The following is a 26,280-nucleotide window of genomic DNA, read 5'->3' on the forward strand; positions in this document are numbered from 1 at the left end:
CATCTGAACGGCTGGTTCCCCCAACAGTTCTCTCTGCATAACGGGAGCACTGTCCTCAGCAGAGACCCCCACAGCGAACAGCAGGACTGTGCAAAACACTATTGTTTTGTTTCGACACCCATTTCACCATTTTGAAGGGACAGTGTTTCATTTCGGCATTTTGTTTCATTTCAAAGCACCGTTCCGTTCCATTTCGTCAAACCTGCGTTTCAGCCACAGCCTATAATGGGGAATCATGAAAATGCCTAAAACTTTGCCTGATTCAGGTGAGAATTCCAGGGATGGCAGCCCCCTCTGAGGGCATGACGCCTACCAAGTTTCAAAGAGACAGGCGCAGAGGTTTCTAGGAAATTGCACCTCAAACTGTTCAAACAAAACTTGTGACATTTGCTGGCAATGGCAGCCTTCTGTCATCCAGCGCACAGATCTGGGGACCTGCACTCCCAGGAGGGCTGCAGGGCTATGCTGGACTCCTCCCGGAGGTGCAGGCCCCTAGATCTGCGCCAGATGACAGGAAACTGCTGCCTGGGACTGGCGCTGGGCGCGGGCTGTGCCCAACACCAGGGAAGATTCCTGCTGCCGCTGGCCCCAGGCAGCAGGGGCAGCCTCCTGTCATCCGGCGCGCGGATCCGGGGGCCTGCACCCCTGGGAGGAATCTGGCAGTGCTGGGAGGACAGATTGAGCTCTGTGGGGCTGGCAGAGCCGGTCAGAGCGCAGCCCTGTCTCTCTCTGCCTCCCGCCACCGGGCTGGCTCTGCCCACCTCCTGCCGCCAGGCTGAGCTACGCGGGCTGCAGAGCCGGCTGAGTGCAGCCCAGCGGCAGGAGGCAGGGAGAGCCAGGGCTGCTTTCTGACCAGCTCCGCCTGCCCCACAGAGCTCAGCCTGGCAGCGGGAGGCAGGGAGAGCCAGGGCTGCGCACCAGCTCCCACCACCAGGCTGAGCTCCACAGGGCCGCGAACCCGCCCGGGGCACAGCCCTGTTTCTCACCCGCCTCCCACCACTGGGCTGCTCTGAAACATTTCGAGTGCCCTCATTTCGTTTCAAAGCTGTTTCGAAGCTTTTTGTTTCGTTTCGATTTTGCTGTTTTGAGCTTGAAACGCGTTAAACCAGCTTTGAAACAAAACACCCGGCAAAATTTCGCACAGCTCTAGTGAACAAGGCAGCAGGACCACGTTGGCAGGATGACCTCCCATCACAGGACCTCAAAAGTTTCAAAAGATGTATTCTGAAGCAAAGAGCCCCATTTCACAGATGGAAAAACAGACCCAGAGATGGGAAGGGACAGGCCATTACAACACAGCGAGCCTGTGGAACAGAACCCCTAAATCAACCTTAAGCGGCAGACGCCAGGCTCCCTGGCCCAAACAAATCCAACTGCACTTACAGAAAGGAAACCGATCTCCCTGAAAAAAAATTCAGAGCGCAATTCCATTCAAAGGAGCTCAACTGCTCCCACATCCGGTTTTGGCTACTTCCGTGATTTTTTTTAACTGTTTTATTTAAAAACCTTCTGAAAACATTAAAAAAGTTACCAAAAAGGTTACTGAAAATTTGCATTTACTCAAAGATCTGCATTAAAATATTCTATTGTTATTTGATGCTTTTTTTGTGATGTTTTCAATGGGGCTTGTCCAAAACAGTGAGAGAAAAAGTGAATGCAGCCTGCCCTCCCACCACTTTGTTTCCATAACCTGCCTCTTCCTCCCATGTTTCACCCCTGCGCAAAGGCCATTTATGGATTAAACCTTTCTCAAAGTAACAAGGTCAAGCAAGTCTCCAAGACCCTGTCTGCTTCACAACTCCAAGGTGCAGTAAGCCAAATACAGCAGAGCTGGGTCCACAAGCCCCTGGGGCGATCCGCTCAGCATGGCTAGGTGACCACAGCAGTTAGCCTGCCCCATGCTTATTAGCCATCTGCTTTCACCCTAGCTTATGACCAGGGGTCCTGGGTTTCTCTGTTGAAAACTTGCAAAATCTCTCTCTTTTTTTTAAAAAACCCCACAAATCCAGGTTTTTCTGTGATTAAAATGAAATGCCACAATCTGTATAGGTATCAGGTGAACACCATATTTTACTGACATATTCACCATTTTAAAGCCTACCAGTGCCTCAATCACTATACTAAATTCTAAATACCTATAAATTTTGGCATTTTTTTTTATCACGGAAAATCAGAGCTCTTCCTGCTCCTTCACTCACTAGGATGCAGGTCCAGCTTCCCCCCGACACACACACACTGCATTATGGTGCTGAGCAGCCCTGATATGCCAGGCACTGCCCCTGCCCCTCACTCCCAGCCCACAGCCCCCTGGCCCTGCTGGTGCCCCTCACTACCAAACTGCTGCCCCCTGCCCTAAGCCCCGCAGCGTAAAAGGAAGGGGGTGGGTATGGGCACAGGCGATGGGGTGGGGAAGAGCACAGGCGATGCACTGGGGGGCAGTAGGGCCACTTGCTTCCCCAGTTTTCTGCACCCACAGCGGGGCACGGGGCTGCAGCCAGGCCAAACCAGTTCCAGGCAGGAGCCGCTTCTGCAGCCCAGTGGGCAGGACCTACCTCCAACCCAGAGCTGGTCTGGCCCGGCTGCAGCCCTGCGTCCTGCTGTGGGTGCAGAAATCTGGGGAGGCATATGTCCCCTGCACCTCCTTGATGTGTTGCCTATGCAATGGGCTGGGGCAGGGGGCACAGACTTACCTGGGGGAAACTGCGGGAGCTGCTCTCCATTGCTGCCTGGCTGCAACATGAATGTGTGCATGTTCACGCATGCACATGTCCCCCTGCGTCCTGCTCCCCACAGCCCCGAACAGCCCCTTGCAGGCTGGAAGGCTGCCAGCTTGCAAGGGGAAACCCATGTTTTCCCCTGGTTTTCTCCTTTAAAGGAGAAAATCCACGTTTTCCCGCAGCAAACTGAACACCCGGATCCCTGATTATGACACTGAGTGGAAAAGAGCAGAATAATTTTGCACTTGCAGCATCTAACCAACATCCAGGGGTATTTGAGTCCTCTGCAATTTGCACATGGGAGTTCTCATATCAGATTCACACACACTTCAGGACAGTCAGCTTTCCCATCTTTCAAATGCCAAATGCATTCAATGGTGAACAGCTTCACTTACAACAGGGGTGGCCTGCGTAAGGCTCGGACATGGGCGACTAGCATCTCCCGAGTCTGAGGGGGCACCACATTGCTGATGGAGGTGGGAGGGTGCCCCCCACCGGCCGATCGCCAAGCCCGAAACCACCACCAGCAAAACTGGAAGTGCACTTCTGCTGGCACTTCCAGTTTCACAGCTGGCATTTCCAGGGGTTACACGGCTAATCTCAGGGGGTGCACTTGCAACCGCATGCACCCTGTATGTGTCGCCAATGGGCACGGAAGTCACAAGTGGCATGAGTAGCCTGTGTGCGTGGCAAGTGGCAGACTGGGGAGGAGACAGGCAGCACAGCAGCAGATCAGAGAGGAAGCAGAAAGCAAAGCAGCAGATCAGGCACAGAAAGGGGCCTGAAGTGGCCCTTGGGAGGAAGTGGGGCTAATTTGTGGCACCTGCCAGACAGACTGGCCTCCAATGACTTATAGAAAGGGAACAAAATGAGGACGTGAAACACTACGCATAACACTTGCGTGGAGGCCAACTTTGTGCATCATTTACATATTATAACACTTCCCCCCCTCTGTTGACAAACTCTGATGGTTGGCTAAGCCGCAATGTAAATGGCTCTCTGTAATTGGGTTGTAAAACATTGTCTTAACTCTTTACACAACATTAATTACATCCTGTGTATAATTGATTTTCGCACTGCTATCTAGGAAGGAAACAGGTTACTTAGAGGTACTTGTTAGAGGAGAGAGAAAACAAAATCTTAAAGCAATAATCAAGCAAATCTCTTGGTAGATAGACTTGATTTGAGCTCATAACGAAGTGCTTCAATGAAGAATCTACTTAGAAATTGTTAACGTGGCAAATGCAGTGTCAAACATGAGGATAAATAATTATTGCAAGAAAGCACTAAAAACTTGGATTTTATTCTGATCCATCTTCCGAAGATAAAGGAAGCAAATGCAATGGGAACTGCTTCATGGGGTCTGGGGAAAGAGGCTTAAGTCAACCCTCAATCTTTTATTCTTTTCATAGGCAAAACTGCAGTTCTTTCCACAGTAGTATAAGAGTGATGTTGTAGATGCAATGGTCCAGAAATGATGAGAGAGCCAAGAATTTCTTAGGGTGTTATCTTTTATTGGACCAACCATGTAGCTGGGATTAAGGCAGACATGGTTTTGAATGCAAGGCATTTTTCCTCAGGTCTCCGCTCACAGGAAGCCAGGCAGCGCACAGACGGGGACACCGCAGGTTTGCATAAAGCAGGACATGAAGTGGTGCACTGCTGTGGTGAAGCCAGGGGAATCCTAGGATCTCCCCAGACTGCAGCTTCCCCATCTGATAAACGAGCTAGGGCCAGAAGGACACCATCCACGATCAGGGAAAGGAAGGTGGGGAATACAGGAGTCACTGGGGGAAACAGAACTCCTGGAAAATAAAACAGCTTTTACGAAGAGCTGGCAACTGCACATGACCATGTCGGACTTGGGCAACAGAATAAAAACTCAAACTGAGAAAAACTTGATGGGGCAAATATTTTCTCCCCTGCTGTACACGGGAGAAATGAGGACGAGACACACAAAGACAAGCTACGAGACCCCCGCCCGCAGCTCAAACACTGAAGGACACCCACCGTAACAGCATTGTAAACCAGGGCTTGTAACAAAAGCCTCTGTCCTGCATTAGCTGGAGGCTTCAATGATCCATTCGCAGCAAAGGGAGGCTCTGGTGTCACATCTCCGTACCTGGCCAGGCTGTTTGTCCAGGTCTGATTAACTGGTTTAGCCCATGATGACTGCAGGGAAAAAAGGAAAGAAGTGATCAGGACACCCATTCCCACCTGAGAAACCTGAAAGAGCAGGCAGCTGAACAGCAAAAAACACTGACGTGTATAAAGTTCTACGTCAAACTGAGCCCTGGCCCTCGATGCTGCAATAAGACGCTAGCTGCAAAAACTCGTCTGACCCTCCGACACACCGGAGTACAGTAGACTGATTTCTTATGTTGTGATGCAGAACAACCAGCTGACGAGGATTTTCCCAGATCTGCTCTTCCCACGGTACACGGTGATGCAGCTTTGGTCCAAAGCTAACGCAGAGGTTTTTCTGTTGACTGAAGAATGTTAAGGCCAACAAGTGTATAGTTTGGCACCACACTGCAGGTATCTTCTGTTTTAAGGCTTGGTTCAAAGCCTGCTCTAGTCTGTGAAAACACTCTTTGATTTTCATGAGATTAGGCCTTAATACATCTGCACCTCACGACAGGGTCGGCAGGAGCAGGAACAATACCCTATCCTTACGTAGCTCTCATCACCTGGGGACCTCACAGCACTTTACAAAGGGGCATAAGGATGATTGCCCCCTGTTACAGATACTGAAAATCAAGTGCAGAGATGATAAATGTCTTGCCTCAAACATCACGCAAAGCCAGGAGATCCCAGCTGCTCTGACTTGCAATGCAACGAACCGCTCTGCCTCTCCATGAATCCTACGTGATGGCTCACACTCTTACTCTTGTGAAGTTACTGGAATGGCTCTCACCCACAAAGTCCATAGGCCATGGGGGCACGCACGTGTGCATGTGTGCGTTCTCATACATACATTAATAAAAGTTTCAACCTAAAATATCCCATCCTTTATGCTGTTTAAGTCAGTTATGAAGCTCCTCTCAGGAAAACTGGCAGTAGCAAAAGCAGGCAAGCCAGTCAGGTTACTTTGGAAAAGTGCTTCCACTGAAAACGGCACACAATGGCCAGGTCAGACTCTCCTACCTGCCAGCAGTACAGCTAACCGCGTTCAGCAGCAGGTCTGAGAGATGCCCACGCAGGGTAATGACAAGTTCACTTCAGCATCACCATGCATTATGCCAAAATGGAATGGTTTAAGCAGTGATTTTCAACCTTTTTTCATCGCAGACCCCTAAAAAATGCTGAATGGAGGTGTGCACCCCTTTGGAAATTTCAAATGGAGGAGTGGATCCCTCTGACTTGCAAGTGTGGGTATTCATATATTCTTGATGGATAATAGTCATCTTTCACAGACCCCTTAGGCACAGTCTGCGGACCCCCAGAGGTCTGCACACCACAGACGGAAAACTCTTGGTTTAGGTGTTGGACTCAAGGCAGCCCTTACTGGACTGACGGCACCCTCTGTAACTCTTGTGAATGGCGTGGTACCTAATTTCAAAAACCAATCTGTATGTCACAGTGCTGACCTCCTTACAAAGGGGCTGGATAGTGGGGGCAGAGAACTGGTCAGGCAGGGATAAGCCTCAGACTGTGCTTACTGACTTAGCTTATCTGCTTATTGCATCAGGGCACCCTTCAAAGGATCTGGCGGTACCCCAGGCTGAGAATGACGGGTCGAAGCCAACCAGAAGGCACGGATGCTGCATGGTACTGACTCGCCGTGGTACCCACCGAGCCCTGGCGCCTCAGCACTCACCACACACGTGCCCGCAACAGGCACAGTTGCCGCAACTTCTCGTTTCATCCAGCTAACGGGAAAAACACCCAACGGCGTCTCAAAAGTGTCTCAGCATCAGACCTCGCAGTAAGACGAGCACAGCTTGAGATGCCGCCTCAAGATCCGTCTGTCTTAAGCGCCTCCGACTTCTGGAATTATTGTGCTCAAAACGCAGTCACCAGCTGACAACAGAGCAGTGACGTCACTCTCATTCATCCTCTAGCAGCCTCAGAAATTACACACACTTACCTGCCCTGCCACAACGACTGCTTTCACAGTTTGCCTTGTGTTACAATAGCGATCATTAGCCACCTTGACACCTCGCTGTAATACTTCTGTGACGGACGGGTCTGGGATGTGCCTTGCTGAGTTTTATACCAGACTGCAAAGATGTACCGGCTGCTGTCAGCACCCAGCAGAATATGAAACAAGTGACAAATAATCAATAGGTCCCCACTTCGGTGGCAAGTTTAAATGGAAATAAAATGTGTCGTTTCCACTAAAATTTTCATTGAAAATGTTTGTGGGCTTTTGTCAGAAAGTGAAAAAATAAATCTTTTGGAGGCAACTAAAAGTAGAAAACGTTTTTGAGTTTAAACTTTTCTGACCCACCAATTTTTAACTTGAAAAAGTCCAGATTTGTCCAAAAGCTCGTGTGTGCCTGTGTGTGTGTGGGGGGGCCCTTAAAAGAGCTAAAACCAAACATTTTGGAGTAATTCTACTGCTGAGGGCTGAGACGATGCAGAGCGACAGAGGCCACCAGAACGAGGAGCGGGGGAGTCACCCGACGGCTCCGGCAGGGCTGAGGATGGCTCTGAAGGTCGCCGGGAAGCTGCGCTGGACACAGAGGCCGGGCGGGGAAACGGCAGCGAGGGAGCAGGCTAGGAGTGTCCCTGGGCTTGGGAGGGGAGGTAAGACCGTATTGGGGTCTAGGCGCAGGCAAGAGCCGACTCGCACAGCTGCGCTCCACGTGGAGAAAGAGAAGGCGGGCGGACTTTTAATTTCTGTGGCCGAATGAAACTCCCTGCTGGGGAAAGCTGCCAGGCCAGGAGGAGACCAGGAAGTTTCGATCCCACTGAACATCACGCTGGTGGCAGAAACCAAGAGCCTGGGGCAAAGTGCCGGGGATTCCTCAGCAACGTCTGGCAGGTTTTGCTTTGGTTCGTGGCCCGATCTGCACCGAGCAGCTAGGCCGGCACCTCGGGACACTGTCAAGGCCTGTTCCAGCTGGGGCTGGAAGACCGCTCGCTCGGCATGCTGTGAATGGATTTCCTGCCTGAAGCTAGGGCCTGGGTAAACAAATCTGGAAGCCCCCTCAATACAGGGGCACCACTTTTCTTTTTTGTAGCAGACCACCAAGCTATTCTTTGCTCTGCTTCAAGTCCCCTGGGCAACCAGTGTTACCTTGTTTGTAGATCTAATTAAATTATATGGGCTGAACGCAATTTGTTCTGGGTTCCCTCAGCTTCCCCTTGCAATAAACTGTTGAATGCACACCTCTGTGCATGGGGAAAGTGGCCCTTTAAGAGCAGAAGTTATTTAACAGCTCAGACTATTAGTTCATGGACAAAAAGTATTTTCTTTACAGACCCTGGTTTTACTGGGCTACTTTGTGTTTATGTGGGCTCACCTTGCTACCAAGAGTTCAGGGTGGATGCAGCAACTCCACTTTCTCCCTTGGATTTTGTTCCTTTGGGGAGCTATTTGCTCCACAAACATTATCGGCTCCCAGAGGAGGAAGGCAGGGGGTGCGAGAGGGCTGCAAAGAGGCCATTTAAAAATGGAGGGCAATCTCTCTGTATACAGACAGGGATGTGTGGCCTGATCACGTACATTGTAATGCCCAGCAAGCAGACCACAGAGGCAGTTTCTAGTGATGACAGCAAGGAACTGCTGGAGGTCAAGGTGACCCTGAGTGAGCCATCTGACCCCCTTGTGCCTCGGTCCATCTGGCTGGGAACAAGGCGTTCTGATGTAAGCCCTTTACAAAGCACCAGTGTCACAGCGGGACGCCAGTGCCGGCAAAAGGCAGGTTAAAATAAAATGCCCATGTACCTGCTGCAGGCCCGGGGCCACACGGCACTGAACACCCCGTCCGCTATGACGTCCAACGAGCTGCTGACTGTGCTTAGCAGGTGGCAGCATCAGACTAATTCCTAGAACCAAAGCCTGCACCCAGGGAAGGTCAGCCATGGCTACAGGGCACACCCCGAGACACCAGACAGTAAAGCCATCCTTTATGCAACTCTTCTTAGGAAAATGTGCTGCCTGAAGCTGCAGATTTCTCTGCGGGAGCTGCAAGGCAATGAACCCTGGGCAATGGGCCTCTGTGGACACTTCCTTGACATGCATTACAGCCTGTTCCCACCCTGGACCCTTGCCTGTCTGCAATAACAAAACTAACCCCAACTCCTGAGAAACCAGACAGGTGATGACATGGAGCAGGGAAGAACGAGCCATGTTAAGGAAATGAGAGCATGTTTGTCATGCAGTTGATACAATTATTTGCTCCCACTGCTCACTGGTTCTCTGCAGATAGGCCAGGGACCAACAGATTGTGACCCTTCGCTAGAGAACGTACAAGCACTAAACAAAAAGCACTGGAGCAGGTCACCCAGAGCGGTGGTGGAGTCTCCATCCTTGGAGGTTTATAAGACCCAGCTCAACAAAACCCTGGCTGGGATGATATAGCTGGGGCTGGTCCTGCCTTGAGCAGGGGGTTGGACTGGACGTGACCTCCCAAGCCCCTTCCAGCCCTCATCGTCTGCGATTCTAAATAAAGCCTGGAAGTTTCACACTTGAAGGTGCAGGCACATGCATAACACACACGTCCTCTTCTACATACCCGAGCACATTATCACGCTCACGCACATGCAATTATAGCACGCATGCTGTTATAGATACCTAAACCCATCTTGCACAGACGCACATACACAGAACACACATAACAGACCTCTACACACACACTATTACAGGATACCCAAACACGCACACGCACGCGCTATGATGGGTACAGGGTACACCCCCCCCCTTTGTGGATTTGCAAACTTTCTTGCAAGTTTCTAGTGAAAACCAAAAACGCAGCAAGAAAGAGCAAGGCCAGAGCAGTCCCCAGAGGCGCAGCTGCCAGCGGAAACGTCAATCTGCCGTGTTTACATAGGTTCTGATGACTTGGGGAACAGCCTGTCCGGCTCTGGCTGAAATTAGCTGTGATGAAGAACAAACTTGTTTTGTGCCAGCTTGCTACTTTCCACAAACGCAAAGCCCCCGGGCCTCAGGAGGCAACATTATCCCGCAGGCTCCCAAAGCAGGTTATGCACGAGAAAGAATTCCCTCGCCCAGAGTTCAGGCCTCCGAGGTCCGGCACTTATGATCAGCTCCAGGTCTGGTTTTTAAAGCCTGGATTGAAAAGGCAGGGGGAGGGGTAGAGGGAAATGATTTCTGAGCTGTTGCAGTTAACTCCAGAGGATGGGGCCAGCTTAAAATTTAATGTATAGGGAGGAAAAAAGAGTCCCTGGGTAAAAAACTGCCCACTGCAAACAGGAATGACAGCTAATACAACCATCTTGCAATCAAGGATGCTGGAGCTACAGCAAATCTCTTATCAAAGGAAACGGATTGCGTCATTTTTGCCTCCACAGGACCAGCAACAACGAATGGCAAGAGCACTCCTAGCTCCTGCCACTTTTGCAGCTACAAGCAGCAATTTCCTGCAAGTGGCTGAGCTGGGGTCCGTGCCCGCACACGGGTATGAATGTCCCAGCAGAAGGTGCCAGGAGCACCGCAGGAGACGAGGCCGATAAGTCTGGCTGGAGCCAGTCACCACCCAGACCCAGGATTGGCAACTGGGAAATGGCTCCCACCTTGGGAGCGCCACCACTATGGCACACGGACGTCTCCTACCTGAGATTGAGGGGAACATCCAGTAGCCACCAGCAGAGGGGCTCTTCCTTAAAACTAGTTAGAGAGAATGGTTTTCCCTTCCCACGTGGAAAATACCGGTCAAACTTGGGGGAGGAGGGGGAGAATCAGACACCGCTGCCTCTCCCCGAGCCACGGAGGAGCTCATGGGGAATGCAGTCGTCTGGGGAACTGGGCTCACGGAGAAGGAAGCCAGCATGGGCCAACCCCTTGCAACCGCGCTGGTGGCATCTCCCAAATGAATTTCCAAATATCATTTTGGAGGAGAACTGGCTGAAGAGCTGGAGGGTTTGGGCTGTCAGGCTTTTGAGAAAAGCTGAAATTTTCTATGCTGAACACATGCATTCCTACCCCCCTCCCCAAACTTCAACTGAAAAAAACAAAAGAGTTTCAACAATTTCTGACCTGTCCCGTTCTGCTTTTCCCCAACCACTAGTGAGCCGGCACTGCCTCCCCCGAGCTAAGTATCACGTTGCTGATCATGCCCTGCCCCAGGTGGCCACGGGTGCTGGAGGTGAAGAGGCTCATCTGGAAGGGAGACAGAAGGGTGCAGGATGGGCTGCCCGTGGGTGCACTCACAGCTCCAGGAGGGGCAACTGGAAACCCACGGGAGGATGGGCAGAACAGTGCCGCAGAACGGGCAAGCCCTGCTTCTAACCAAGGGCGCTGTCCGCAGCGTGTGGGAGCGCGCCTGCTGCTGCCAACTCAACACAGCGCTCACTGCAGCAGTGCACAAGGAGGAAGATGGGGCTCGGGCATGGGTCCTGGACTGGGACGCAGATGCAATTCCTAGCTGTGCAGATGCCCTGGACTTCACGTCCCTGCTCCTCAGCTCCTCAGTCGTCAGGCTGGGGACAATGCGACATCCTCTGCCCACTCAGACTAGAAGCGCGGTGGGGCAGCAAACCTCCTCCTTGCACAACGGAGGCTCGAATGCTAGCTGCAGCTCTGCAGCCTGACCATACTACAAATGACAAAGGGACAGACCCCATTTCTACTGACTGCAGAGCAAGGAGTGTGAGCACCACTCTAAGCCACGTGCAGGGGAGGTAGCTCGGGCACCGCTGCCAGCAGCCTGTCTTCTGGGGATATGATCGATGGGTGCTTTACAGTCAGAGGCAGAGAGGAGAGAACGGCTTGTCTGGGTCACGCCGATGGCTATGGGGTCTACAGGAGGTGCACTGGCCTGGGATCCAGGAGCTCTGGGGTCTAAGCCCAGCTCTGACACTGGCTTGCTGAGTCACCGTGGGCTGCAGTCTCCCTAGGGGCCTCACCTGCGAGGAGGTCTCCGTACCAGCATGGGAGGAGCAGTCCTGCTCCTTCCAGTTGGCGTCCAAGCCCAACACCTGCTAGAAATGGCCCCGACCTCCCTGGAGAGGGCTGCTGGGAGGTGCAACACCAAATGCCCGTGTGGAACGAGCGGGTGGCCTCCAGTGAGGGCCCCGGGGCCAGGCCTCTGGCCCGCAGCTAGGGGTCACCACGCAGAAGTGTCAGGTGGGCAGACCACAGGCACCAGCTGTTAAACTGGTCCTGCTGGGGGAGCTGGCACTGCCCAGGCCTTCTGCCTCCGTGTGCTGTCCCCTGAGGAACTGCTGTATTAGGACCCTCTGCAGCCGTGCGCTGCGTGAGTGCAGGGTGGATGTTGCAGGGGGTGAGGCTGGGCACTGCCACGTGGGACTGGAGCAGTGGGACAGCAGCCCTTGGACTGGCCTCACCTGGCACAGGGGATGAGAGAAACTCTACAAACACCAGGCTCTCCCCCGTTTCCTAGGGCTGGTGGAAGGTCTGCGGGAGTGAGGAGACGCCAGTCTTCCCAGTGAAAACTCGGTGATGGCCCTTGGGGACTATCCTGGCACCCAGCAAAGCCTGAGGGCACTATGGGGATCCACAGCCAGGGGCTCCCCAGGGATGGGCAATGGCACCATCAGCCTCCTTGTGAGGAGACTCAGCAGAGGCCAGCAGTGCCAGGGCACTGTGCAGCCATGAATGGAGAAGACATCTGTATTTAATTGCTGCAGATAAGCTATGCCCCAACATCAGTGCCCCTGACTGGGGGAAAGTGGCACCAACTCCACGCTGCAGATGAAGAAACTAAGGAGCCCAGATGATAAGTGACTTACCCAAGGTCATGTCCAGAATCTGTGCCAGAAGCAAGCGGCAGCAGCCTCTTCTCTTCTGTTCTACACAGGATCAAACAACCGCAGCTCCCCTACAAGTTTCGAAGTCCAGGTGCCCAAGGGTCCTGGCGTGGTGCCTGTGGCCGGGGAGTGCACGCTTACCGCATGCTCGTGTTAGGTGCACACACGTTTCATGATGTGGAGCTTCGGAAGGGTCCGTGCAAGACACGTGTTTACTGCATGTGATGAGGTCTCCCTCCAGTGGCCGCTCTTGGCTGCTGCCACAGCCTCTTGCCAGCTTCTCCTTCCGAGGAGAGGTGTCAAGGGCCGGACCACTGAAGGGGGGAGAGGGGGGCTTGCTAAGGTCTCTGCGCGCTGCACACGCACATCCAGGCTGTCACGGCTGCTCTTTGGAGAACACAGGCCTGTCCACTGGCATTTTGTCCCTTTGTAACAAAACAAAGCTCTGACTCTTTCAGCGGAAACCTTCTGAACCGCGTGCAGAGGGCTAAAGCACAGATGACTTCTGCCGGGTTTTAAAGTAGATGGAACTGAAGTCCTAAATACTTGACCAAGCCAGGGCCCATGCCCAGTAAGACGGCAGTGACGGCAGGGGTAGAGCTGCTGCTGAAGGAAACCCTGACTCTAAATCACAGCTTCAACAGCCTGCGGACCTCTGGTCCAATGTCTCTGTCAGACCTGAGCGCCTCCCAGTCTCTAATGCATGTGCTCCCGGCCCCGAGATAGAGGCGCTAGCGTCCCCATTTCGCAGGAGGGGACCAGACCCAGAGAGGCTAAATGACTCGCTCAAGGCCACAAAGCAGCCTGTGGCAGAGCTGTATGGACACCCCCAAGTCCCTGGCTGGTCCCAGACCATCAGACCCTTCTCTGTTTGAGAAGGGCTCGCTCATGTTGCAGCCCCGGCTACGCGCCGGGGCATGGGGAGGCAGGCCCCAGGTAGGCCCCATGCTTGACACCACCTCTAGAAGGCTGCTGCGTCCAGGTGGGGAATCCATCACCCTGCCCTGTGGGCTGGCCTGGGGAGCAGGGATCTAGCCTCAGCCCCCAGGGTAACTCAGGCCCTGATTCAGCGAAGTTGTGAAACACATCCTTGACTTGATACACCTGCTCTTCGCTGAATCAGGGCCCAGCTTTGCTGAGTTCAGAGCACCGGGCCTGGGGTAGAGTCTGGGGGTGAAAACCCTTGCACTCTTCCACGTGCATCCACCTAGAAGGGGCCAGCAGAGGAGTGCCCTGAGCACTGGCAGATGAGAGGTCTGGCTGACACTGCTGCTGCAGCCCTGCTCCCAAGAGGAGGATATAGGTTTCCAAGGGCATTGGGAACCCCCCTCTCATCCAAGGAGGAATCTGGGGGCATCACAGCGCTGGGGTTTGAGACGCACCCATCTCCACAGTCACATTCGAAGGTCTCAGATGCTCTTGATCTGGGAGGGCATAAACTGGCCACGTGTCAGACCATGCTCAGAGCTGAAAGTTTGGGGTGCTCGCCTCTCACAGGCTCAGCCCAAAGGGCGGGCAACTAACACTCTGTGCTCCTGGCTCCTTCTAAGAGGAGAGCTTGCCTCGGAGAGAAAGAGCCTACCTGGGCCCTACTGGAAGAGAGATCTAGGTTTATTCCCCCCAGAAGGAGGGAGGAAAGGGACCAAAGCTTTAAGCTCACGGACCCCAGAACCAAATCTCAGGGGCTAAGCGACCATTTCAAGAAGGCATCACAAGCAGATTGGGATGTGGAAAATTGGAAGAGGCAAACTGCAGCTGAGCTGCAGGGCAGCTCCATCATACCCCCCTTACATAGATTTGATTATCCCAAATACACCTTTGCACCAGTGACATACAAGCATATGATTGATGCAAACATGAACTCCCATGTGCTCACAATGTGCTTGTTTTACTCAACCTCCTAATTACCTTACATGCTCTCGCTGGGTTACAAAGAAAGACATAAACAGATTAACTAAATTAGGCCAATTAAAGGCTCCCTAATGGAATGAAATGCTTCAGACAAGCTTGAGAGAGAAAACGGGCAGGGAGAAGGGAGAGACAACCCAACGTCAGGCAAATTAAGCAGAAAGGAGAGAATACGTCAAAAAAGCACATTCCCACTGAGCTCATTCCAGAGGTGTTTGCTTCCCTTCTACGTTCGCTCTTCACGGAGTTGAGCAAATGTGATACTCGCCAGAGTTCACGGTTTACACTAGAGCATCTGTGAAACGCCGGTGAATTTTGTGCATCTGAATATCAGTGCTGGAACCTCAGCTGCTACACACTGCAGGACCACCTCCCCCCGCCACGAGAGCTCACCGTGGCCCCCAGCTTAGCATGATCCACAAAAAGGCGGTGGAGCACGAGAACATCTGCAGCAACACAGGATAAAGCCATGGGCTTAAAGAACTCCCTACGGGTTCCCAGGAGATGCACGCTGGCGGTGCCTGCAATGCTCGGTTTTTTATTTGTATCGCCCCAGCCCCCAGAACCCCGGTGGTACGCCAGGCCCCCACTTCCGGGAGGTGCTGGACAGACATGGGGACAAAGGTACGTCATCACCTTTCAAGAGATGGGGAATCATATTATATAGTCCACAGATGCACTGTCATCTTGTTCTGCACTCTGTTAGCAGGTGCTTCAACCTGCTTCCAGGCACTGCAAGAGGGGGCTATCACAATCACCTAGTGCAGTGGTTCTCCAACTTTTCAGAGCAAGGTCCCTCTCAGAAAATACCTGCAGCTGGCTTTCACTCATTTCTGACTGTGGAAAAATACTAGAGCAATTCTTCTGTTGCAATGAACACAGAAAGCCCACAACAGGGCAGACAGGAATTCAGAGTGTCCAAGCCCATCTGGAAGTGTTCGCACAACTAAGTGCCAATACTGCACAGCAGCCTGTGACACCCTTAAAAGAAGCTCACGACAAGCTGGTTGGAATCACTGGCCTAGTGCAACTTCCTACCTCCAGGCTGTCAAACTTCATGCAGCCATTTCTGCATCCAATCCACCCTCTGTCTGAGCGACAGCATCTCTTTTAGGAAGACATCCAGTTCTGATGTGTCTGCTGCCCCAAGACCTTTGCACAGAACTCCAGCAGAAAGTCAAACCTCCCGTTCATCATGGTGAAATGTCACCAGACTTGCAAATGAGCCTGCCTTGCAAATGCAAATTAAACGGAGTTGACCACTCCCTTTCTTACCAAAAGGCAGGAAGGAATTCTCCCATGTAGAGCTGCAGCATATGCCTGGCACGTGCTTTGATGGGCTCACTCCACAGCATGGTTCAAGGTGCTAACACAGACCCTGACCTAAATCCTATTGAACTTAACACAACTCTTCCTTGCTACTTCAGGGGGCTTTCAATCCACCCCATAACCACTAAAGACTGGTCTAAACCAAACCCAACCCAACCCAACCCTCAGGTGAGGAGCCCAATCCAAAATGTTGGGGACTTTGGCTCATTTCTAACAAGCATCAGCATCCAACAGGATATCACTATGAGCTAATCGGCTAGGTGGGCAGGTGAAGTCCTTAATACAATGCTGCTTCTCTGTCCACATTTTGACACAGAACTAACATCTGTGACCAATCTACATGACACATCTAAGTAGGAGATCTCCACGTAATGATTCTGCAGGCTCCGGCTCTCGGCATCTTACGGAAAAAGTCCAGCAACACTAGACAGGTAAGGAGGACTTCACAACTTAAATCTTCATATAAAATGTAGCAGAGAATTATGTTGCTTTGAAAGAATTGCACGGGAGGGTAGAGAAAACCTTACAGAAGGGATATTCAGTCTCTCAAATATAGGAGAATTTCAGGGTAATTTAACAGTTGCTGTTAGTTTTCTACAGAACTCCATTAGTTCTACAGCGCTATTAGATTTCATAACGCAGTGATGCTTTGGTCCTGTAGGATGGCCACATTAGTGCTGCGCCTATGGGGCCAGAGGGAGAGACATTTCTTCTTGGATCTCTGGCAGTGAGGGGCAGCTTGACATACATGTTTTCCCATCCACAGTTACCAGCTGGGAATAAGCCTTTGCCTATCTCTACGTGGACACGACTGCCTCTAGCTGGAGAAGAAACACTGAGCAACACCAGTGCAGGGACCTGCAGATCTTCCCAATAAACCAGGGGCAGTGCTTAGTAGAGAGAAGGCAGAACTGGACATGTACAGCAGAAGCAGCTGGTCAAGATCCTGTGCCTATCCATTAATAATCCATTCACAATTTCACCTGCTCCCCAGGGGGGATCACTGAAGTCCTGGGATCCACTGCTCCCTGAAAGATATGGGAACATTCAGGGATCAACTCCTCAGGTGCTTGGCAAACTGAGGGAAGAGGAGTCCTTCTTCTCCATGCTTTGCCCTGCCGAACACAGAGCCCAGGCACTTGGGGGACAAGATTTGCCTACTCCTAGCACTGATGTCAACAGAATAATTACATGGCTAATTCATGGTTTAAGAACCAGGGGATACTGAAGGTGCTGGATCCTCACACCCACTGTGTTTGGAAATAGTCCAGGACCGCTGTATTGCAGAAACAAAAGGGAACACAATTCATACTCACAGCCGCTCAGCATCCACCGCTACAGAAGAGGGCCTTGCCAGTACTGCACCCTGGCAATGGTCCACAGAGCTCAGCACCTTCCAGCCCAGAGCTGAAATCAGACCCAGGCTCTGCCCAGCAAGTGCAGTAATTACCTTCCTATTTCCGTGGATGCCATCGCCCTGCAGGCTGGTGTGGATGAGGCCATGCACTTCCGTCAGCTCCGTGATATCCGTCAGGGGCACAGGAGTCTCCTCCGGGAGCGGGGACATAAGGGACTCCAGCTCGTGGGCATCGGAGTGGGCGCTGGGTGCAGGAGGCCCCTGCCGGCCCCGATGGCAGTAAGTGTGGTTTGTGGCTGCCTGAGAATCAACACCTGGCAGGGCCGCCCTGCAGGGGACAAGAAAATCCAACACAGGTTTTCCCCTGGGATGACCACAGCCTTGCTCTTGCCCTGCCCGGCTAGTAGATGCCAAGACCCAAAGCATGAAATCCAAGTGCCCCGCTGCTGGGCCCAAGATAGGGCTCCAAAGGCTCTGCCCCAATCCTGACACTTGTACTAACAGAGTCTGAAATCTTCCACCCACCCTGTGGCTGCTACAGCAGGTCTTGCTGGGAGGCTATGGATGAAAGCGCCAGCCGCTGGCCCTGGCCCTGCTCTGCTTCGCTAGTGGGCACTGGGTCCGCCCAGAGCCCTGCACAGCGCATGGACACCGCAACCGTTCCCTCCCCAGCCGGTCAGTGGGTAGGGCTCAGAGCAGCTTCCTGACACAGAGCGGGGAAGGTTACCTCTCATTAACCCTTACCAATCTCTTTGCAAGGTGACAAAGGTTGGTCATCCTTGTCTGCAGACACCTGAAGGAGGTGAGTTTTGAGAGGGCTGAGTGACAGGACGTGAGTAAGACTTCGAGGAGCTCCCTCCTCCCAGTCCTGCACCAGCCCCTTCCTACCCAGCTGACACAGCCTCTCTCTAAAATGACAGCTTCGGTGAACTCCAAACGACATCCTCTGGCAGGAGCATCAGGCAAGAGCAAGGCTTTTGGGGCTAGCAGAAGTCACTGAAACTGCCCCAAGTGTAGCTATGGCCCCGACCACACCAACCCGCTCAATTATATGCGGAAGGAAGGAGGTTTTCCTAGGAAACAACAGCCTCGTGAGAACAAAGGGGGATGCAGGCACAGAGCAGGTTTCCTAAAGGGAGACTGGCAGAGCTGTTCAGTGCCTTCGTATCAACACCCGCCTGGCTCCCAAACAGCAGGACGCAAGCAGGAGCCAGTTTCTACCTGCACTAAGGGGAACAAGGGATGATACTATTCTCTGACAGGACACTTCATGTTCCACTGAGCTGCAAGAAGCAATGGCTTAAAGAATGCAAATTAAAGAGAAGCTAATCAGGCAGCGTTCGTTAAAGCACATACTTCCAAGGACCATTTCTTATGCTGAGTGGCACAGGATAGAGTCCTGAAACAGCCAGGGAAAACCAGCCCATTGGCACATGGCAAAGACACTCCTAGGCCCTTTTGTCTGGCATCAGCACCTTGGCTCTCAACTGGGTGGCCAACATGTGGCGTACCTCTGCTTGCTGCTGCGGAAGCTGGCACACATGCAGAAGAGGATGCAGAGCAGGCCCAGACAGACTCCCACGATGATCCCCGTGACCGAATGGATGTCCAGGACATCTAGCAGGACACAGTCGAGTTGTCAGCTCGCACGTTAACAGAGAGGGACGCAGAGTGTGGTGCATCCAGATCAGCACCAGCTTCACCAAGGGAAATGCCAGATTTCCACACAGGTCTGAGGAACAGATCTCGTGTTCTCCAGTCAAGGGGAATGGAAAGCTGCTGCCCCAATCTGGACATATACCTCATATATGTACATGGGAGTGTGCGTGCACACAGGAAAACATGAGGGTATAAAATGACTAGACAGTGATCATTCAGGCAGATTTGGGAGTGAACTAACATCCCCATTTACCTTCTTGCTGCAAGGCCTGGCACACAGGCAGCAAAGTCCACTTTGTGTGACCCTTCATTAGGAGGAGAGGTAGGTTACTGGGATCAAACCCTACCCAGGGACAGATGCAGCCGTCAGCGAGTGCTGTGCACACAAAGTCTTGTGTGCGACACCCCGCATTGGGCTAGGTCTGTGCAGAGCCTGCAGCGTCATCAGGCCTGTTTGCATACACGCATGCAAGCCCAGCCAGCTGCCACTGCTAAATATAAGCACCGGTGGAGCCAGGTGAGCAACCCCTCCCGAGTACAGCCCAGGCCCCGAGGGAGGAAGAACGGTGCCCTCATACCAGACAGCTTCTCCCGCAGGGTGTGCACGTCCTTCACATTGGAGTATGGCCCCGATCCCACCACGGTCTTGGCTCCCATCTTAAAGAAATACCGGGTGTCACTTTCCAATCCATGCACTTCGGTGCTGAAAATATTTCCTGATCAAAAGCAAGTTAAAATGTGCCATTTAAAAAGGCCATCGCGGGGACAGCAGAAAGGCAGTCGTGGGCTCTGTCTCTCTGGCTGAGCTAGCAGAGTCTTTGTGCCACACACGCTCAGGAAACAGACTCCAAAACAATGATGCTTCAGATGACTAATTTGTGGCCTTAAACCTGACCTGGTATGTGTGTAACTTGGACACTGCAGCTTCTGACACAGCTACACCCCTTTCCTGTTCCCCACAAACAGGTTCCCAGCAGGGATACTTGAGGAAAATCCTCAGGCCTGCACTACTGATCCTAACTGGCTTTCCTGGCCTGGACACCTGCAAAAATGATTTAGTATCTGTGCCTCTAGGCCCCCCCTGCTAAGCCCATGCCACTGGAGCTAGCAGGATGACCCAGAGGCATGGGGTTAGGCAGCAGAAAGTGTTGGCAGGATCAGGACTCCCCCCAGCTGTGAGCTCCCTTCAGTGGCTAATCCAGATGCATGCCTACATACATGGCTGGCAGCCTCTGCCACTCAGCATCATCCAGCCCTGAGAGTGAGGCCCTTTCAGCGCCATTCCCCCTAAGGGCACTGAGCAGCACAGCTCCTGGCTTCTCTCTGCACTTTCTCCACAGCCTTTCCACCCACCGCTGCTCCTAGCATGTGCTCCGTCCGCACTGCCTTCAGGCCCCCACCCCCAAGCAGCACCCAGCAGATGGACACTGTCAACCCTGCTCTGCTCCGTCAGCAAGCCACCCATGGACACCCTGAGCTGGCTAATGTGCTAACAAGCCTCCCCCCAGGCCCTGCTTCCAAGCACATGTCCACATGCAGCACGGCTTGTAAAGGGCAGGGCTCTGGTCCAGAATCCTCCCCACCTGCCTCTTATCTCAGAGGCACAGCCCCATTGCTCAGGCAGCTGAAATCCCACCAGCTGCCTCTGCTTCTTTCCATCCCACTGCTATGATGCACAGAAAGCACAGTGCTGCAGGAAGGCTGGGAGACAGAGGCAGCCCCCCCACTTCTGGGGACTCCTCTTTCACCTGCCACGTCCTCACTCCTAGCACTCAAAGCTTCACGCTCAGCTGTGGGTTCCCCATGACCTCCTCTGTAGCTGGATTCCAGGCTGGCTCGGCCTCTCCTGTATGCTCCCAGCTCATTAGACTTCCCTCAGTCACCAGGATTCATGCCTTGGAAAGCAGAGACACTGAATCCCATGAGAAGGCAGAGAAAGGAGACAGGGTAAGGACAACCTGATCTGACACTTGGGTTGATTCGTGCTCGCCACTCTGCATTCCCCTCCTCACCTTCTCTCGTGAGCAGGGTCCACATGTCGTCAGGCTCTGTGTTGTTGGCGTTATACAGGATGAGGTATTCCACAATGATGCCGTTGGGCTCGGCAGGCGGGCACCAGTGCACCTGTACAGCATAGGGGTTTATCGGATGCAACCGGAGGTCAGAGGGAGGTGTTGATGGCCCTGAGGAGACAAAGACAAAGGCTGCCCAAACGTACGCCAGGGAAACAGCAGCAGATGAGGTGAGAACTCAGCCCCAGAAGGATCATAGTTTCAGGAGGCCTCGAGTTCGGTGCCACCCACTCATGCAAACATGTAAGAGCTGTTTGCAGGTGTGGACACAGCATCCACCTCAGTGGCCTCCACATGCGAGCCCTACGTGAGCCTGGCTGGTGGCTGCCAACAGTGCGAGCACAGGGCTGAGAGGAAGGATATGCCATGTCCAGCTTATCTGTCTTGGCTGGCAATGAAGAGTAATAGGAAAACCCTGGCAAAATGGCACAGCTCTGTAACAGGTACAGAGCTAGAATACTGCCAAGCTCTTCTTACGCATGGTTTGTTCTTGGGAGAGGGCAAAGGATCCCGTTAATCCCATCCACCCTTCTTATTTTCACCTTCTCTGCCTCCCTCACGTCCCTGCTCCCATAACAACGGGCTCTCCACCCCAAGGGACTGGTTCAAACCCACCATCCAAAATGGGTTTCTGTAGAACAAGACTGTTTGTCCCCAGACCTAGCTCTCAGGCTCTGGTTACGCAGAAGAAAACTGAGGGTTAGCGAGCTCAAGCCAGACAAAGGCCTGAGCATTTCATGACACGAACAAAAGGCCTGTTTTCACATGCACTCTCAGAATAAAAAGCATCACAAGCTGGGAACACACGTGGAGGGCAAGCGAGGGGAGATGAGGTGGGCCACGCTGCATTCAGCTCAGTGCCTGGGGGAATGTTTTGGCCACACTGTGATACTTACTGTCTGGAAGAGTGAACCGCTCAACAACGCTGCCAAATGGCCCATCAATCCCAACTCCATTAGACTGCACTGCAAACTCATACTTGGTGTAGGGTTTTAGCCCGCTGATGAGGATACCTTCGTCAGAGCTGCCGAGAAATACATGTGCACGGGGCAGGTTAAATGAGGATGGGACCAGTCCTGCTGCATCAGAGCCTCACCAACAGCACAAGAGTCATAAAAGATGTGGGTGAATTAGGGTAGGTCAAACCCACAGGTCAAACCCATGACTTCATCACTAGTCTCATTCTAGTTAGGGTCTTGTTTAAAGCCCCAGCTCCTGGAGCCATGTGAGACTCTCAGCTTTAAAAAAAAAAAGTAAATTTCTAGCCTTTGTGGATGACTGGCTTGCACCGGAAAGCTTGAAAACTTAACCCCATTAAAGACTCAGAATCCTCATTTAAAGGCAAATATTTAAAAAAAAAGAAAAGGAGGGGGGAAGTTTAATTAAAATTTTAAACCAGAACCAAATTGGTGTGGGGGAGGAAAGGAAGCATTTTTGAATATTTGGCACTGGCAATATTGCAATGGGCTTTCTTGTCAGTGCAGAGGTGCGGAAACTAGACTGCAGCACACAGAGTAGCCTGGGCCCTGGGGTCAAGACAGAGTCTGTCCATGCCACACCTCTGCGGTTAAGGTAGTGGACATTTCTTCATCGCAGAAGGCCACCCACCACGGACTGGCCGTCTTGACATGGGACTCAGCCACAGCCACAAGTCAGAAACCCACGTTTCCTGAGCATCAGCCAAGCCACTGAGCTCCTCAGCCATCTCCCCAGCTGCTCATGTTTTATATCCCACCTGGATGGCATTCTCCAGGCCAGGTCTTTACCATCACACTTTTACCTTGTGTAGTATGTGACAAGAGAAGCATTTTTTAGCCCCCAAGGGCTGAAGCGCACGGTGTAGTTGACAATCTTGACTGTTGTAAAATCTGGCTTCTTCCACCTTAGCCAAATTGAGGTTGAGCTGTTGGACTCTGCATAGACGTGGACTGGGGGCAGCGGAGGGCCCTTCTGAACTGGAGGGTCTGTGGGATATGTAGGAAGAGGGAAAACATGCACACGTATAAATGCCACAGGAGGGGAATGGCCAGCTACCACCGATGCAAGGAGAGAAAGGAGGGCCCAGTGGTGGGGGTGTGAGCCTGGGGCTAGGAAGACCCAGGTTCAAATTCTGTACTCTGTCACAGACTTTGTGCTTGACCTCGGCCAAGATACCTAACCTCCCCAAACCACAATCCCCATCTGTCAAACAGGAAGAGGAAGTCATAGCACTTCTCTGCCTTGGGTGGGAGTTGAGATGTTTATTCAGGTATACATGGGGTTATGTATTAAAGGCGGTGAGGGGCTCAAAAGTGCCACAAATAGATAGAATAAGCTTTAAGGATTACACAAATGACCCGGTTAACACCACTAAGCAAAACAAGCAATGAAAACAAGTTTTGCATTCATCTCAGTCTCTCTAGCAATGACTGACTGTGCTGAGCCAAGCTCTTGCTGTTTGCTATTGCATGCAAGGGAAAAATTATTGCATTTGCAACATTTTTATGGTACAGAGATCTGAGTGCAGAGATCAAAATAGGCCCCGCTGAAGGGCTGACTTGCTTGACCAGGCCAAGGGCAGGTGGGAAAATAGCCGGCTAAAGAGATGAACTGACTGCCCTAGAGATGAATAGCTCAGGTATCAAGAGCCCAGTCCTGCATCCTTCTGCTGCTCTGTGACAGCATTTACTTTCCTTCCCTTAATATCGCCTTGACGAATGCTGTTTTCACATTACCTTCCAAGCCTTTACGAAATAAAGGGTGGATCCAAGACTGACCCGGGGACTCCAACAAAAGCCGGCTTGGTCTGTCTAGCAATGACTGACTCAGCGAGAAAGACGTTGAAAGGGGACAGTAGGAAAAGCTGTCTGAATTCAGAGCACCAAACCCACAGCAACAGGGACTGGGAGCTTGTCCGCAGCTTCCACCTCAAGAGACTCTCTCATATAATTTACAGTGAAAAATTAATTTTGAGCCTGACAGCAAAGACCCCTCAAGTCTTATGTGCCTGCGAGGGGTTTCCAAGAGACACACTACAGTGACCTGCCTCCAAATTCTGACAGGGTCTCGTGGGTAATAATTAGGCTAGCCCCCAGTGCTGGGATCACGACCCTTGTTTCTCTCACGTCCATCTCCATTGCTTTCATCCCTTTGAGAACCGCAGGCAGAGCGGGACAGAGGTGACCGTATGGGCAGAAAGCAGCTGCTGAAATAACTAAGCAGTACCTCAAAGTCTCACAGCTGTTTCTTACCCGCTGCTGTGATGGGTGCCTTCTCTGTTTTGCCCTTCCACACTGCTGCGTAGCCATCTTCATGCTTAGTGAAAGCCACCAACTTCACCTCATAAAGTCTCCCAGGAGCTGCAGAAATCAACAAGGTTTTCATCATACAAAAAGAAAATCTCTTGGCAGAAGTTGATCATGCTCCAGGACATCAACAGATTTTAAAATCCCTGGGTTCCCTCCTTAGGTTTATAAGGTTTCAAGTTTAAGCACTGGCTAATCTGTCTGCCCTGCAATGTGCTGTCAGCCCTTATAGAGGTGAAGAAACCAAAGCCATCAGCAGCAAGGTGACTTGCCCTGGGTCACAGATGGATCAGTGGCAGAGCACTCCAGATGTTCTGGACCCCCCCAATCTTGGGCCCTTGCATTTAGCTACTGGAATACCCTCACGTGGCATAAAAAACCCATTGCATCAACTTCCTGTGTGGCAAGAGGACAGTGCTTAAAATGTTTCAAGAGATGCTTGTGCTCATCTGGACTGGGATTCTCTTGAGAAAGTCGGAATAATCCTGGGAAAATCCATCTGGTTGCTGACCCTGAGTTATTCACTCATATACTTTATCTCACATACTTTCCACAGCAACGTAGGCTCTGACTTCAGACTAACTGCCTAGGTGCAGTGCTGGTGAGCACTAAGTAATCCCAAAGATTGAGCATACTACCAAAAAAAAAACCCTCTCAAGTTCCCCTCTCTCTCTCACGCACGCGCAGCAGTACGGATGCCACCCATCCAAGATAAACATACGCCCTGTACTGAGTTTATCCATGTGCATTAATAACATCCCGGAAAATCTAGAAAAGAGAGGGGGCCCTGTTCTCAAAGTCCCTCTCATTTGAGTGCCGGCCTGGTGGAGGAATCCGTCTCAGGGCAATTCACGGCCTCGCTGTCTCAGCGACGTGAGATCTCGCCCCCACCCCCAGGCATAGTTCTGATCAGAAAGAGACCTCGTACCATCATAGAGGGAATAAGATGAGATTACGGAGCCACGTCTGGTAGTTAGCTGCATGTCCAAAACTTCTACTGCAGTCAGGAAAGGATTCAGGTGCCCAGGAAATTACCAAATCAGGCCAAAGCATTTCTCCTGTGCAGACAATGACCCTGAGTTTTCAACAGCCAAGCAAACTACCGTGCCATACACACAAAACCCAACACAGCAGCAGCAGGAGCCTGTCCCCTTGCCAGGCAGAATCACCACCATTTTTGGAAGGAACTCGCCACCTCGGTGCCAACGGCCACGCTTCCACTGGCCCACGAGAAAGAGCTGGGCTCACAGAGCCCGCCAGCGGCAGCGTCTGTCCTGCATTACAGACTGCAGCAGATGCCAAGCACAGCTCCGGCACGCCAAAAGGCTGCTTCACAACTAGCTTGCCCCTTTCCTCTCGTCTTTCACAAACTCAGGCACTCTCCTGCCATGTTGGGGTACACTGGAGTCCACCTTGTATAGAGTCATTTATTTGAAGAAAGATGCAAAGTTTTTAAATGGAGACCAGCAGGCGATTATCTTCCCGGATACCCCATCCCTTGTTGAGAGATGCGGTAAAAGCCGCCCGCAGTCGCCTTGGTTCCCTCAGCTGCGCTGAGTTGATGAAGTTTGTTAATTAGGGATGTGCCCATTCATTCCCTGCCCTGATGGATCACCAGCTCCCTTGCCAAGACAATGCAAGCCGCACAAAGGCTTCTTATTTATGCCCGTTTTATTATTACTGCTCCAATTATACTCCCAGGCCTTAATGGTGCCAATTACCCTGAGGGTGTTGGAAAGGCTCTGCTGCTTCACAGCACATGTTCACATCCTGAATATAAAAACATTTCATCCACATTTTTCTCGCTGAAAGGATCCCATAAGCAAACACGGTTTTGTTTGCCTCAAAGGCAGCACCGGAAGAAAGGGAACCGGCTGACCCGTATTCCTGCCCTCTCTGACCAAAGGGCAATTTCTGAAATGTGCCGAGACAGAGGGCCGTGGAAGATGGACGACAGAAGGGCTGGGTCCTCGGGCTCAGTGAAACATGACTGATTCACAGCCCTTCTTCCCCAGGGTGCCTGTGCAGAGTGCCATGAAGAGCACTGTTTTCTC

At 52.1% G+C, this 26,280-nt stretch overlaps 1 protein-coding gene across 2 annotated transcripts in view; it reads right to left on the minus strand.

The window, feature by feature from the left end:
- The window catches only part of LOC109309186 (immunoglobulin superfamily DCC subclass member 4-like), a 108,112-nt gene that overhangs the window by 7,542 nt on the left and 74,290 nt on the right, over positions 1-26,280 (minus strand). For both annotated transcript variants that reach the window (XR_002100828.1, XM_019533827.1), the window contains exons 11-18: positions 24,173-24,280; positions 22,723-22,906; positions 21,839-21,966; positions 20,883-21,053; positions 19,449-19,586; positions 18,723-18,828; positions 17,305-17,539; positions 4,728-4,889 (exon numbers count right to left, since the gene is read on the minus strand). Coding sequence is in view for 1 of the 2 variants with exons in the window: in XM_019533827.1 (XP_019389372.1) it covers positions 4,728-4,889; positions 17,305-17,539; positions 18,723-18,828; positions 19,449-19,586; positions 20,883-21,053; positions 21,839-21,966; positions 22,723-22,906; positions 24,173-24,280 (1,232 nt within the window). In the remaining variant the exon portion in view is untranslated. The remainder of the gene's footprint in view (positions 1-4,727; positions 4,890-17,304; positions 17,540-18,722; positions 18,829-19,448; positions 19,587-20,882; positions 21,054-21,838; positions 21,967-22,722; positions 22,907-24,172; positions 24,281-26,280) is intronic.

This window comes from Crocodylus porosus, unplaced genomic scaffold, assembly GCF_001723895.1.
Source record: "Crocodylus porosus isolate Cpor-Errol unplaced genomic scaffold, CroPor_comp1, whole genome shotgun sequence".
Classification (NCBI taxonomy): Eukaryota; Metazoa; Chordata; order Crocodylia; family Crocodylidae; genus Crocodylus; species Crocodylus porosus.